At 36.0% G+C, this 16,568-nt stretch overlaps 1 protein-coding gene across 3 annotated transcripts in view; it reads left to right on the top strand.

Moving 5' to 3' along the window:
• Positions 1-16,568, top strand: part of LOC149625137 (zinc finger MIZ domain-containing protein 1-like) — an 84,293-nt gene that overhangs the window by 40,607 nt on the left and 27,118 nt on the right. For 2 of the 3 annotated variants that reach the window (XM_089851924.1, XM_089851923.1), the window contains exon 6: positions 7,420-7,672. In XM_089851924.1, the coding sequence (XP_089708050.1) occupies positions 7,420-7,672 (253 nt within the window). Of the gene's footprint in view, positions 1-4,512; positions 4,827-7,419; positions 7,673-16,568 lie in introns of those variants that run through there. The other variant, XM_089851926.1, reaches the window with a different exon arrangement.

Genomic DNA, 16,568 nt, shown 5'->3' with positions numbered 1-16,568 from the left:
TTTATACAATATTTTAGATTGAAATCTGCAGGTTGATTTAACTAAAGAGTCATTAAACAATTTTTTTTTCTTAACCAGTATTTGGTTATTAATTATTTGATATGAGAAATAATTAATAATTTGAAAATACCATTGTTTTAAACATCAGTTCACGCAGTGTTACCAGACCATTGATTGGTGAGGTAATAAACTACTGAGAAAGATTAGCAGTTTGGATCAGTACTTGAGTAGCTTAGCAAACAGAGGGCCAAGTTACAACACTGCATTGAGAGAGATGGGGGAGGAAATTTATTTAGCCCCTTTAACGAAAAATATCTATATTTTCATGTTACTGATTTCCTAATTATTATTAAGTCAGGAAGTCAGAAATCTTTCGAAAATCTGACTTCAAAGACATAATCGAGTGGTTTTTTTAGTTTTTAGCGCCATCTATTGATGGCTAAAAACTAATGCATTTATACCGAAGATTTACTACCCCCACTTTTACCCCTTTCACCCCCACTTTTTCCCCCTTTCCCCCCTCTTTTCCCCCCATTTCCCCCTTTTTTTAGTGCCTTTCCCCCCTATATTACCCCCTTTTTTCCCCCATTATATCCTATGTTACGGCTGGTTGGGCGTCTTAACCCCGCCTTTTCGCGTTAATTTATTCAAATTTATTCATAATTCATAAATAATGCTCTAAAACGCTAACAGATGGACCTAGGGTAGCTAAGCTTCATATGATTTTATTTCGCAAATTTCCAAATCCCCGACGGGATTCGAACGTCCCAACGTTAACGCTACAGTTCGGAAACCCGGTACGCTAGAACTGCGCCACAGAATGCTTTCATGAGATATAAGCTGGGATAGAAATCCATCTCGAGTCTAGGCGCGTTTGCGGCGTTTCGCGCTAAGAGAGAGAAATTAAATAATCGCCCACTACCACGTTAATATGACGTTAAGTCGGCCTCAAAGTCACGTCTGAAGCTTAGAGTTCTTTTCCTAAAACCTTATCAGTCTTGAATGTAGAGAGAAACGAATTAGCAGGCAAAGTTCACCATGAGTTAACCAATGATATCGTCTCTTGAAAACTCGTCTGCTACTCTACTTAGTTAAGCGAGCAGTCCACGTTTACAAGTGAGATTAATGATAACTTTATAAATAATGATGTTTAAAATTAACCGATTGAGGAAGTTACAATAGTTCAATATATATTATTCTGTAATTTAATTAAGATTAAAATAAATATATATTCACGAGTGAGATTAATGATCATAATGGTAGATAATGATGTTTCAAGTAAGTTAATTGAGGAATTCACTGTAGATTAATTAATATTATACTTTAATTTAATAAATATTATACTTTAATTTAATTAATATTATACTTTAATTTAATTAATATTATACTTTAATTTAATTAATATTATACTTTAATTTAATTAAAATTGAGGAAGTTACAATAGTTCAATATATATTATTCTGTAATTTAATTAAGATTAGAATAAATATAAATTCACGAGTGAGATTAATGATAATTATAAATAATGATGTTTCAAGTAAGTTAATTGAGGAATTTACTTTAATTTAATTAATATTATACTTTAATTTAATTAATATTATACTTTAATTTAATTAATATTATACTTTAATTTAATTAATATTATCATGATACTATAGTTTATGATAACTTTACAAATAATGATGTAGTTTAGTTAAGTTTAAAACTAACCGATTGAGGAAGTTACTATAGGGTTGGTACTGGTAATTATGGACACTTTTTGCAAATCTTTGAATAACTTCCGTGGAGCTAACGTTAGACACCAGAAACTTTCAGGATATGAAATATGATTCTTTATACACAATTCGCTGTTTTCAGCTTTTTAACTCTCTTAAATTTTGCACAATATCCTATTTCCCAATCCCCTCGGAGGACCCCAATTGTGAACAATCGCTGGTAAATGTAAACACCCTGACCCTAAATACTGAAGGAGGTAGTGAATGAACACTGGACCCAAATGTGAACAACAATGATAATCAAATGGGAGGAATAAAAAAGGCCCTAGGAAAGGACAGGGTTGCCACAGTACCTGGAAATCCTGGAAAATCTGGAAAAGTCAGGGAATTTAAAAATGGGCCGAAAAGGTCAGGGAAAAGTCAGGGAATTTGATTTTAGTGGGTAAAACTTCTGGGAATAAGTCTTTATTGAAAGAGTAATGAAAGTTTCTCCTCATGCTCTCTCAACACAGAAAACTCTAGATTAATCCTTAAAAATGTCTAGAATTGTTTTTGTAAAGTAAATGCTCTCTTAGACTGTTATTTATAGTTAAAATGTTTCTTATTTGTATTGGTGCAACAAATACATGGGAAAATTTAATGTTGAGAGTTTATTTAATTATAACCACTTGAAACGTGCAGTAAACATTCACTTTTTCGGCCTAAAAGGTCAGGGAAAATCTGAGAAAAAGGTCAGGGAATTTGGTTCTGAAAATTCCGTGGCAACCCTGAAGGAGCTACCATTACGTAGGGCCTAAATCCATGCACCTAGATTAAAGTTTACGCAGATGTGATAAGTGATAATAGGATAATATAGTTAAATCAATACCCGAGTCAAAATGTTCAATAATTTGTTGAGAAGTCCTATTTATTTCGATACCTCGCATAACAGCTGTCTCATTTTCTCGCTTTCCCGCCCAATAAGTAGTCGTAGCTACCGCCCTCTTACCGCTAAATTGATAAACTTACCAATGGCGCGAAATTTGAGTCTTTTTTGGGTCAATGATGTATTTTAAAGTTAATATTATAACTTTTACTTTTATTTTTTAGTAAAATAGCTTAAAAAGGATTCTAATTAACCTTGAAACAATTGAATTTTTACCTGGTTTTTTCTAAAATCGAATTCCGAATCGAAACCACAGATATTAATATCAATTTTATAGTGAAAAACGTGATCTATCTAACGATTAAAGGTTTGTTATCGTGGGATTATTTTAACTCTTCCTAGAGCTTATTCCCCGATGGTATTGTATTAAGCAACACCTAAAATTGGCATCAACTTAAGTTGATTAGTCCGAGTTGGTGTGTATATAGGTTCGTATCTTTCATCCACGTATTCCTACAATGTTCATACCATTTTTATCGTAATCCTCAATATTCAATCTACAAATAGAGCCGTTTTAAAAGGAATTTAAGCCGCCCAAAAATTAGCTACAAAATGTTAAAGAAAAAATAGAATCGTTCACATTTACCAGTACCGACCCTAGTTTAAAAAATATTATTCTGTAATTTAATTAAGATAAAGTTCTGTAGGTTAAGTTTAAAATGAACCTAATAAGTAAGTTACTGTAGTTTATTACTAGATTGATTTTATTCATAATAGGAATGCTATTTTACAAACAATGAAAAAAAAAACCCGAAATGCTAAATTAGCTGGGGTCATCTTATAATGCATATAGTAATACTAATTCTTGTCACTAGAAGGCGGTAAAAACTATATGACTGGGTCATCTTGTTTTAATTCAAACTTTTGATTTAAATTTTCATTAAATCATTACTTAAATTTAAATAAAGGGTTAAATAGATTGGTTTTTTTTACATATCTAGGTCATCAGCTCCATCTATACGCAACCCCTGGAGTAATTTATTCGATTAATAAAAAACTTTGATAAATTTAGTCAAGACTTGAACTATTAAATATTAAAAATATATATATATATAATTTTAAATTATTCATATTTTTGTCAGATTTAACAATTTAAAATACTCTTCTTAGTAGACGATCCCCTCTGTCTTCGGAGAAGAGTCAGATGCTCTTGCTCTGAACTCATCAGATTTTGACTAAACTCTGCGGCATTTCCCTTTTGGGAGGTTTTTTCTTACATAAGGGGGGCAGGAAATGCGCGGGAGGGGGCCAACCTAGCAGGTGATCGAAACTGACTGTCAAGAGACGTACGAATTTAAAGGACAAGTCTTTGTTAACAATTAACAAATGTTTTACCATAAACCAACCTCGTTAAGATGAAATATTGTTTATTGCGACTTAATAATTAAACTATTTACGTGAAACTGCACCTTTATGTTATGAAAAAATGCTTTTATTGCATGGTGATACTTTCCCTTTATAAACCCATAGCCTATATGCGCAAGGTGGGCGGTAAACTTGTTGGATTTCAATGTTAGTAGTGCTAAGATTTACATCTGGATCTGCTGGTAAATGAAGCCATTCCAAGATTGCGACTTGACAGCGTATATAGCCTTTGCCTAAGGATAAGGTATTTCCGGGGAAGTGAGAGAGAATTTGAATGCGCGCGCATCTTTGGAAAAGCGCCGACTCCATGGTCCCCTAATACTCGGAAATAGGGAAGCGACATATCCTGGCCTTTGGCTGTATTAGGTTCTATGGGGAAGTAAGATGGAGCTGCACTCTCTCTATGGGATGAAGGACTAAGGGCTCAGGGAGGAGATGTTCGTGAGTTAAGCCTCGGTCTACTTTTAGTTTCATCACACTCGGAGTTTGTGTTTTGGCGCGAGAGGTCGCCGCGATTCGTGCAACGCTTAGATTTATGTTGTTTTATTAGAGAAGTTGTTGTAGCAGCACCTCGTGTTATTTTCACATACGTGCAAAGGCTGGTTGTTGTCAGTTGTAGCTCCTCTACACGTGATATAATAATTAGTAAACAGTTTTGCTTACAAACCACGTGATTGGTTAAAAATACCTTGGTTAATTTTAATATTAACCAAATGCGAAAATGGTTCGGCGATCTTGTTTTACATGGTGTTGTAAATTGTCAACAGTATTTGTGTGCTATGGATTACTTGTAAACGCCTTTTTAAAGACATTTTAAATCCGTAAGTAATAGCGGTTTCAATTGAAAATATGTGTTTTTATATATTTTGAATGAAACCGCGTGAAAAAAGCACGTGTTTTCAAAAAGGGCGCGAAATCTCCGTTTGTTGTTAGAATAGGCGCGGAATATCCACGTGTTATTAAAAAGGGCGCAAAATTTACGTTAGTTGTCAAAAAGGCGCTCAATTTCCACGTGTTATGAAAAAGCGCCCAAAATTTCCGTTTTTTGTCAAAAAAAAGGCGCGAAATCCCACGTGCTATCAAATAAGGAGGCGAAATACTACATTTTATGAAAAAGAGCGCCTAAAATCCAAGTGTCGTGAAATAATACAACATACACGTTCTATTTAAGCGCGCCAATAACAAATGGTTATTAAAAAGGCACGAAATAAAACATGCTAGTAAGAAGGGAACTAAATAATTTAATACCACATGTCATTAGAAAAAGCACGTTCTAACTTTCTATGAACATGAAAGCCTAACCACAAACCACGCTCCATTACAACGCGTTTAAAAAAACACTTGCCATAAAAAGGGCGCCTTAAACCACGTGCTATCAAAAAGCGCGCGAAAAAACTACATCACCACGTGTTTTCGTCTCAAAGCGCGTGCAAATAGGGATGGGAGTAAAAAGGGAGAGAGATTGGTTAAATTTAAAAGTCTTGTTGCTTCCCGCGCGCGCTCCCAACAGCTGGTAAACAACTTTTGTAGTTTAATTTAGAACAAAAATGTCATATCTCAATATTTGAGATAAAATGTTCTTGTACCAAAACAAATCAAGCCGAAGGTTTTAATTTGCACCTTTTGAATCATACCAGGATTAGATGTAATTTCAGATCTAACCCTGATCACCATACTGGGGCATACATTAAAAATAATTAACATAATAGTTAACCTAACAAGTGTACTTAGCTCACTTTCAAAATTATTATTTCTATTTAGTATTACAAATTAGCCTTTATCTTGTTTCTTTCTTTGGTTTGAAGTTTCAAGGCCGTTTGATATGGCCTATCATGACTTAAGGCCTAGCTCTTTCTGCAGAAAACATTTCAATAGACCGTTCCATTAATTCCAGAGGGGAAGCAAACACCACAGGGGCGGGGAGATCCCCTTCGCGCCTTATTTCCCCCGCGCCTAGAAGTACCGCCAGAGGCAGCGCGAGTCGATTCACCGAACTTCCCGCGCGTAGTGTGCAGTACAATGGCTCCGTCTGGCGGTGTCTCTTGGCGCGAGGGAAGTGGGCGTGTTGTGTGTTGATTTCTCTGCTAGTTATTATTGGAATAATCTATACACGTGAAAAAAATACACAGAGTTAAAGCAAGCAATGAGACGTCTTATATTACAAAACGTTTAAATTTTTTCGAAATGACAAAAATTATAATACCTGAAATCTTTCGTAAGAAATTTTACCATTTAGACCCAGGTATTATTAAGTTTTTGTCTATGTTTAGGTCAAGGAAATATTTGACGAAGAGGAAAATATAATTTATCGGTGAATATATATTATTTTATCCGTTATTAAAGCGAAGGAAAATTGGGAACAATAGTTGTGTAGGTATCTTTAAAGTCATAAAGTCGCAATCGAAACCTGTTTTCAAGAAAAGTATTATTACCAAAAATGTGTTGGAAGATATTTTATTTTTCAAAGTTAAATTTAGGTGGTTTATTATAAGGGGGGATGTTAAGGAAATAAGATAAGTTAATTTTTGAGTCAGTTGTGATACCTAATTCCAGCATTCCAAACCGCTAAAATACTATATATTTAAAGGGATTGTGGCTTATTTTTGAATTTATATATAAAAAAAAATTATAAAGAATTTGATATTTTACGCGTGCTGTTTTAAGAAATACGTACTCTATTGATGATTAAAAATATTGAAGTACACGACACCGTTATGACGTTATCGCCATGTTGATATGGTTACGGATGACGTCACACGCAGTACGTTCTATAATTAATCAAATGCCAGTCGCGAGTTAAGAGATAGTTTCCAACAGAAGCCGACACTGTTATGATCGTATCCAGTCAAACGGAGGGCGTTGTGCATTTTGATAAATTTATTGGTCAAATGAAAATCTCAGGGGGTCCGCGGACCCCAACTTGGATTAAGAGTCTTTCACGTTGTTTGTCAAAGCACGTGGACGCCTTCAGAGACGAACAAAAATTGGAAATTCATTGCGCCAAAAAGAGTTATCTAAATTTAGGCCTTTGTAAAAGAAAACCGACTAATTGAAATCGCAGTTCTCTGGGAGTCTGAATTTTATATAAAAAAAATGCGGGACATCTAATGTGCCGACAATCATACAAATTCCCACACATAAGAAATACGGTTTCATTCACACGTATTTGGAAAATAGGCCAAAAATAGACCTTGCGTGTAGAGAAAAAAGGGGTTTCATTCATGAAACAGTCCTGAATATATACGAGTACTTAAAATTGGAAATAGGAGACGGGAAATAAGAACTTCAAACCATATTCATTTCATGAGAAACATTTATTATTTATACGTAAATATCGTGCGCAAACTGATTTTTATTTATTTATTTATTTATTTATTTACCTTTTAAATATTTTGTTTTCTTTTCTATTTCAAGCTTTATTATCATTGTGGTGCGAAGATTTGGGTCGTCTGCTACTGTTACGTCACCAGAAAAGCCGAGACGGTGTTGAAGGTCAACCGATTCACCCTGGAAAGGTTCCTCCTTCGCACCCTCAATTACACCCTCAACACCCGCACTTACAAGGACTTCACAGCCACGATCAAAGTCCGAATCCAACGGGTGGTGTCATGCACCAGACACTCGCTTCTCAGAAGGGAATGTCTCCGATACCACCTCAACAACAAGGGTAAGTACTCCTTGCAATTATACCCTTCAACAAAGACGGATGAAAGTAACAGTCGCCAATACGGTCTCTTTACTGTTATCTCCATTTGCATTTGCTGTCAACAAGTACTTCTGTCTGTGTTCCATCGTAGACTTAAAGGTGCAACGCAAAGTGAAAGTAGCGCTTAATTTCGACATAAGTTCATAAGATATGTTCCATCCATAAGTTTTTCACTTGATACAAACTGGAGCTTGTCATGAAGTGAATGAGGTAGGTCATAGATTCTCGTAAAGCGACGTACGCCTGGTGAGGCGCTGTCAAAGGCTTAGTACAAACCAAGAAGTGATATCTAGTTTATTAGGGAGAAGGTATAAGATGCCTTAGTATTCGCGCGTCATAGTCTCAGTCCCCCTTTCAAAATACAAGGGGGGACGTAAATGGAGGCCGAGTAGGAAAATACGTAATTTTCGTCATTCGCGTCGCGCTGACGTGAGTTTCAAGAACCAATGAGATGCTGGTCGTAATTTAGAGGCGGGGATCAACTCCGGACCTACTATACGTTTGGACTGGAGGTGAAGCTAGAAATGTAGCTAATTTATACCTTCTCCCTAATAAACTAGATATCCCTTCTTGTACAAACTAAATAGGAAAATGGACTGCAAAACCGAGTGTGGTCTTCAATTCTCGCTTGTCGTTCTCGAGCTGTAAGCCTATAGCATTACGAAGTCATACTTGAGGAACATATCTTATAAACCTATGGTTTCGACGATAGTTTTAAATTCTTGAAAATTCAGTTATACCTTAGTTTCAAAATACTACGCTATTATTATCCCTTTAAAGACCTGTAACTTTTGTCAGGTAGAATTTATGAATGGAACACAGTTAAGTCTACTTATACAGCAGGTTTATAGTGTAAAACTGTTCTCCTACACAAACAGGGGGTGGGAAGTAATCCTTATACCGGGGGCTGTCAATTTTAAGACAATAGAATAATCTTTTGATATCTTTAAATTTGAGAAGCTTTTTAAAATAAATACACTATGACCTTCGTGAGTTTCGATTTACGCGAATGATGCAGTTTTTTCCCTTGAAGACTATATCAAATTTCAATGTACAATATTACCAGAAGTGAGATGAGACTAGAAGTGAAGGGCTCTAGCATTGGTAGTAGATCCTGGCACTAGTGAACAAATTTGAGGATTTTATGCTGCTTCCCACGCGCCTACACTACTGAGAAAAAAATTGGTCGAGTTCCAAAAACATTTCCTACCCCCTTCCCCTTAACCTAAAGCGGCCGAACACGGACGCGGCTCCTTGAATCTAGTTCGGCCGTCTACCGCCACGAGCGTCTCAGGTTTTGGAGGGAAAATTCAGAAACCGCTACTAGAGGGCCAACCGTTCTTGTGTTATCAAGAATATTCACTTTCGCCGAGTCAAGAATTTGGTTAGCTCAGTACTTCTGGTCTCATCTCACTTCTGATATTACTCTTTTAGCAACTTGTAGCCATGTTTATCTGTTGAAATTAGGCCTAGCGTTTCGTCAATAAATTCAGCTATTTTTTAGGAAAAACGTTTGTAATAATCCGCAATAGTTTAAACTTTGATTTAAACATTTATTTACAAAAGTCGCGGTTTATTTTCGCGTTCCTGTCGTTGATTCGCTGAAATTTAGACCAATGAGAGCGGTGATCGAATTTTGCTGGAATATATAGTGAATAAGATAAACTTATTGAACAATTCATGTTCCCTTTATAAAGTAACATTGTTTAACTTGTTTAGTTTTCCCATATACCCACTGTATCTGGGTTCTAAAATGTTTTTAGGAATGCTGATATAGAGTTGCCGAGTAGGATAGTAGTGTCGATCCCCTCGCTGGCGTTAGCTGGTGATGTCATTTTTCCATGTGACGTGCGTGATATGGGGTATATTCTTTGTGTGTAGCGAGCAGCGAGCAGACTATCTGCCGACGTGCTTTTGAAGCGCGGGCACTGTCGCTATTGCTATTGGATGATGTGGTTGCCTAGCAACGTGCCCCACGCTCTCTGCCCCTTTGAGGTTGTCTTTTGGGTACAGCCAACCATAACTTAGCAACGGGGAATCTAACACGTGACCCTTTTAGCCTTTTATACACAGACAACCCTACCTCTCTTCCCCCCCGTATCGATGGCTTTACTGCATGCGCTCACCCGTTTAAGACCTGTTCATATCAGTAGTGATTTGAATTATTGCGCAGGTCAAGCACTTTGGATACGTCTATTCCCATATGAATTTAACGCGGCCAATCATGGCTTCAAATTTAATAATTAATTATTTCTTCGAATTCAATGCAATAAATTTCTTCAAATTTAACATGAATTTATATTAATTATTTCTTCGAATTCAATGCAATAAATTTCTTGAAATTTAACATGAATTTATTCTAATTATTTCTTCGAATTCAATGCAATAAATTCCTTCAAATTTAACATAATTTAATTAAATTAATTCTCCAAATTTAACATGAATTTAATGAAATTACTTTCTTCAAGTTTAACATGAATTTAATGAAATAAATTTCGTTAAATTTAACATAATTTTAATGCAATAAATTTCGTTAAATTTAACCTAATTTTAATGCAATTAATTCATTCAAATTTAACATGAATTTAATGCAATAAATTTCGTTAAATTTAACATCATTTTAATGCAATTAATTCTTTCAAATTTAACATTAATTTAGTACGTATCACAAGGTTATCTAAAGCCTGAATTTCACGTACGTCTTTTTTTACCAATTTGAAGATCTTCGAAATTATTACAATGTGAACGCGACCTTCTTACTCCCCACTCCTATAGCGTGTCTATTTACTCCCGTGGTCGTTGCTATAGCAACCGTCAATATCATCTGTCCGCAATATAACACACTTGAAGAGCATGACCCCGCCTTTCGCAATACTGTCAAGTGTAAATCTCTTCCCCCCTGCTTGCCCTTTGTAGGCGTCAGGCGTTTGCGGGGGTGTATTGGAGGGGATCTTCCCCAAAGTAATGAACTCTTGGTGGTAGAACCGAGGGGCTGGACACTTTTAACACCCCATAATACCCATAATTCATTTCGAGTCAAGTGTTAAGTGAAGTTACGTTAAAATCGTATTTATTATTTTTTTCGATTTTGCATAAAAATGTTTATAATTTTGGTTCCATAAAATATAGGAGAAAACCGCGAGTATCATGAGAAACAATACATTCCATAGAGTAATTGTACCGAGTTTCATAGCAATTGCCTTTAAATTAAAAGAGCTACAAGGGTTTTAATTTTGAAGTAACTCGATCGGTAGGCCTGTGTTTTAAATATTTAATGAAATCAACCATCCATAACGGTAGTGACATTTTCTTGAGGTAGATGTCACTTATGTTGTGTACTCATTCTACTATAGTATTTTAAGAATACTATGGGCGTATATAATGCTAAATATCATTGACACGAAAATGTTTCGCGTCGCCCGCCGCCGTCTTCGCGTGAACTTAAGTAGAACGGCCCCGATTTCTCGCTACAAACTCGAATCTGTTTAAAGCAAGGGGACGGACATTTCTCATAACGGGGAAAAAAATGTGATAGCCATAGTTTCCCGATTTCGCGAGGTTGTAACTCCGGTGTTTTGAATGATACCACGAAATCCCTTTAGTATGTCATAGCCCCTTGTCATCTGTTCATTGATACTAAATATTTGGTTCTGTATCAATCAGGGCTTCAGATAATCAGCTTGAAATAATCAGCTTTGTGATGCCATAATTCTAAATTAAAAACATTTCCATGAAAATCCCTTGAGTATGCTATAGCCCAGTTTGTGTTCTATTCAACGATACTAAACACTTAGATCCTGCATCATTCAGGGCTTGAAATTCTTGACGTCCATCTTTGTGAAATCAGAAATGTAAAATTAAAACATTTCCAGGTAAATCCCTTGAGTATGCTATAGCCCAGTTTGTGTTTTATTCAACGATACTAAACACTTAGATCCTGCATCATTCAGGGCTTCAGATAATCAGCTTAAAATTCCAGACGTCCATCTTTGTGAAATCAGTAATCTAAAATTAAAAACATTTCCTGGAAAATCCCTTGAGTATGCTATAGCCCAATTTGTCCTCTATTCAACGATACTAAACATATGAATCCTAGATTAAATCAGGGCTCAAGATAATCATCTTTAAATAGAACATAATTAAAATTCCTGACCTCTTGCTTTGTGACGTCTGAACTATAAATACGAAATATTTCCTGGATAATACCTTGAGCCCAGATTGTCCTCTATTCAACAATACTTATCACTAAGCCCTACACCAATGGGGGTCTCGAGAAAATCAAATAAAAATAAAATTTGAATCCTTTCATAAACGTCATAAGTATAACTCCCTTTGAGGCCCAATTAAATTATCGGTTCTTTAAGTCAAGTTTCCTTCCCCTTGAGGGCATCAGACTGTTGCGTGGGTGCCATTGAGAAATGCGCTTTTTTCCTTCCCCCCTTGCTTTTAAACACTACCGCTAGAGGGCCACGGTTAGGGGAAGTTCGGGAGGGTTGAAAGAAATTGAGAAAGATAACGTGTTGCCAGGCCGCGTTTTCATTTCATGGGGTTTGTCATTCCCCCTTCCCGTTCACGTCATATTGTGATTTCAACCCCCCCCCCCTTTGATTCTCCATTCTCCCGAATCTCTTGTGGTGGTTCACGGGTGTAATGGAACATAAGTTGGTAATACCGTTCCCAATAAGTCAAAGAAGAATATAATATGTTTGTATTCTTTTTGAAAGGGTTTTTTTTTTATTATTTTAAGAAATAAATATTTTTTTTGTACGTTCGACGTTAACTTACTAATAATGTACTAATTACTATCAGAAATTAATACAGGGTGTTCCAAAAAGAGTAATTCACTATGGGACAGAAGTACAGTGGGACTGTTTTATGGTCAATTATTTTTGAGTCTAAAATGTAAATTCTACAACATTTTGCCACAAGAGATACATACTTCGTAAATAATTTCAATATACCACCAGGGATAGATTTAATTTTACAAGTAGGAATGGAGAACGGTTAGTATTTACTTCAGTAAATAGCCCCTCCCTCCAACACGTAATGAAGAGTTTAAATTATCTTCTTGGCTCACTTAAACTACGTTTTGATGACGTTGCTGACGGGGACGGCAAAAATAAATAAGTAATTCCTTTCACCTCTGTCGCTATGACCCGCCTCTTCTTTCATACCCTCCGTCCAGTGGAAGGGGTTCCGGGACTCTGACACGCGCCCACATTACTCTGTTCACCATTCCTACGTCTAAAATTAAATCTATCCCTGATACCACCGCCTTTGTTTACAAAAAAAATACGCTGTCAACTTAGAGAGATTGTAATTATGTGCTTATGATTGTGGTATAAATGACCTTGATGTACAGGTGTGAATGACCTTGAACTGGGTGTCGTCTTGGGTAGTTAATATATCATATCTTAGTGGTATCTTATTGGTTGGATGAAATCACGAAGCATGCCTTCTTGATATCTTGTGTGTGTGTGTGTGAGAAAAAATGTACTGATACTGTCTTCTTCTTGTCCATGGGAATGAGATATCTCATGCGAATCTCCTTTATTTCTGCCATCCACTATGGATGGAAAAAGCAAGACGTACGGAGTACAACGACTATCAAATTCTTTTGTTCGAATGAACTTTTCACAAATGAAAAAAGAAAAGAAGAATATATTTGTAAAAAAAAAAGGTTTTTTTTTATATTTATAAAATGCAGATTTATTATACAGTTTTTCAAATTATTTTGGGTTATTGTTGGGAAGGTATAAGCAGAAGTGGTATGATACTAGAAGTATTGAGCTAACCAAATTCTTCACTCGGCATTAGTGAAAAGACTTGATAAAACACAAACGGTTGGCCCTCTAGTGGCGGTTTCAGAATTTTCCCTCCAAAACGTGAGACGCTCGCGGTGGTAGACGGCCGAACTAGATTCAAGCACCCGCGTCCGTGTTCGGCCGCTTTAGGTTGAGGGGAAGGGGGTAGGAAATGTTTTTGGAACTCGACCAATTTTTTTCTCTGTAGTGTAGGCGCGATGGAAGCGGCATATAATCCTCAAATTTGTTCACTAGTGCCAGGATCTACTATCAATGCCCTTCACTTCTAGTCTCATACCACTTCTGGTATAAGTAAATATTACTAAGGATGAGTTTAAGGTAGTTTGTGGCTCAGTTGGTAGAGTGTTTGGCATTAGTGCAAAGGGGGTGTGAGTTCGAATCCCGTAGTTGAAAATTGAAGTGTGTAAGTTAGAATATCGAACTCGTGGAAAATGCATGCTTGGCAAATGATGAGCTGGTGTTTCGTGGTGCAGTTGGTGGTGTAGTAGTAGGTGTGAGGGTCAACAAGTGAGAGGTCAAGAATTAAGGTTCTGCAATTGTGTACTGAAGTTTCATAATTATTGTATTTAACTAATTAAAAGTATTATCAAATTTGGGTATATCCGAACTGTGGAGAAGTTTATGTTTGGGAAATGATGAACTAGTGTTTTGTGGTGTATAGTAGGTGTGAGGGTCAACAAGTAAGAGGTCAATAGTTCAGATTCTGTATTTGAATAATGAAGTGTCATAATAAATGAAACTGACCTCTGAAAAGTATCAAATTTGGTAAAAAGAAATATTAACGAGTTGTTAAGTAACTGTAAGGGTAAAGAAAGGTTAAGGGGTCACATCCCGTAACTGTATGTTGATTTTCCTTGAAGGAATATGGCCCATGATAGAATGCAAAATTTTGGGGAAAAGTAGATACGAGTTACGATTAGGTTGGTTCTGGTCCAGTTGGTATGTACAAATGTAGCGCTTTCAAGGTCAAGAAACGTAAGGTCATGGGTTCAGATCGTGCAACGGCTAGAAATAGATCGTACCAAGTTGTTTAACACGGGTTTTATTAGTTTCTGCATGGTAGGGTCACGGGTTCAAAGCGAAATTGAAAGTTTCTCGTATTTTATGGTAATTTTTAACACAGATATGATATATATAATTTATGAAAAATAAATATATGCATTTCAAATAGAACTATACTGTTTGGCTGTGGAGCAAGTTCAAGGGCAAGTCTAATTTAAAATGCATTTTTTTTAAATCCAATTTAATGAGGTGGGGGATATTTTTTTCTTTGAAACAAAAGAAGTTTCTTTAAAATCGGTTGAGATTTCACCAAGATACAAATTTTTAAAGTAATTAAAAAGCCAGGTTCACTGACATTCATAAATCTATTGTGATATTCGAAATGAGCGGGAATTTCCCCTTCTGCGTCATAATTACGTAAGAGGTTGCCGTTTGGAAAATCATTCCTTTATTTATTTTATACATACGAAGTTACATAAATATTTAATGACGTTTTTAAAATTTTACTATTTAAATGAGACTTGCCCTTTAACGAGCCACGCATGTAAATGTTTTATTTTAAGTATTCCAGACACGGAAATGTTCATGTGTTTAAACGCTTAACACTAATGTATTACATTCCAGAGAAGATCATGAAACCACCATAAAGTGATATAGTCATGAGCCATAATTTAATTTTATTAATTTGTAAATGGACCTTTAAAGGGATAGTAGCGTGTAAACCAAATAATAAATTTTTTTTATTCAAGTATTATTTCGAAATTAGAAAACTAAGGATGGTAAGAACGAATTTGAACTGTTCTATGGTCAATAAATTTTGAGTCAAAAATGGAACTTCTATGACCGATTTTGACCGCACAAAGGGACACCTACTAAACAAGTTATGATTGGAAGAGTGTTTTACGGATGACCCCTTAATTAAATTAGCATGCTCTTTCACTTTCTTATGCTAATTTAAAGGGGTCATGCGTAAATCACTCTGAAAATTTTCATAACTGGTAAACGGTGTCCCTTGTATCAAAATGTCAAGTAAAGTTACAATTTCAACTATAAATAGCCCATAAAACCCACTGCACTTCGTTCCTAGCATTATTCTTTCGACACACTATAGTCTGTTACCACGATCTTTCTCGTGACGTCACAACTTCCTATCTCTACCTTCGGTTTTTGGCGACCATATTGGAAGTCGTCAGCTCAGGTCATGCAATTTAGACTACCAATATTGACGTCACGTTCCCGTAGCTCCTCTCTTGTCAGTACCACTCTATAATCTGCTACCACGATCTTTCTCGTGACGTCACAACTTCCTATCTCTACCTTCGGTTTTTGGCGACCATATTGGAAGTCGTCAGCTCAGGTCATGCAATTTAGACTACCAATATTGACGTCACCTCCCTGTAGCTCCTCCCCCTCTGTACCACTCTATATATTAAACACTCAATGTTAACGAAATCCAAGTATTTAAAGCAACCAAAACCTTACAGCACTCTAAAATTAAACGCAACTATCCCTTTAAAAGATATCTAATATCTTTTTTTCGACTTGAGAAAAATGTTTTTGTATTCTTTTCTTTTTTATGTTACGTTTCCTTAGGTCGATATCTTAGGATTTCTTTTTCCTTCCCCCCCTCCTTTTGGGCTTCTGTCCCTCCCCCTTTCCCCAGTCTCTCATTGGTTGCCGCCATTCTGTCTCCGATAGCAGAGCAGAACATCTAGTCAACCTTCGCCAACTTGAATCTAGTCTCGAGGAAAAAAAATACCGACCAAGAAAGGTCTTTTTCATTTTTTTTTGGGAGGCACTATCAAAATAGCTTAGCCATGTTTTTTTCTGCTCGTATCGTCTTCTTCTTCTTCTTCTTCTTCTATGCTTTCGGATGCAGAGGTAAAGAATCTCTACGAGATATATATACAAGCACAAGGGATCGGATACTATACTTACTTAGTATCGGGGTAGTATTAAACTACTGTAATGTAGGGACTCCGGAGTTTTTTTGTTATACTATTATTAAGGGGCTGGGTCCCCGAGGGAAA

Source organism: Phalangium opilio, unplaced genomic scaffold (assembly GCF_054372755.1).
Source record: "Phalangium opilio isolate 3A_F unplaced genomic scaffold, DU_Popi_V2 ptg000105l_1, whole genome shotgun sequence".
Lineage (NCBI taxonomy): Eukaryota > Metazoa > Arthropoda > Arachnida > Opiliones > Phalangiidae > Phalangium > Phalangium opilio.
The sequence above is the reverse complement of the archived record's forward strand: the minus strand, read 5'-3'. Positions and strand labels throughout refer to the sequence as shown.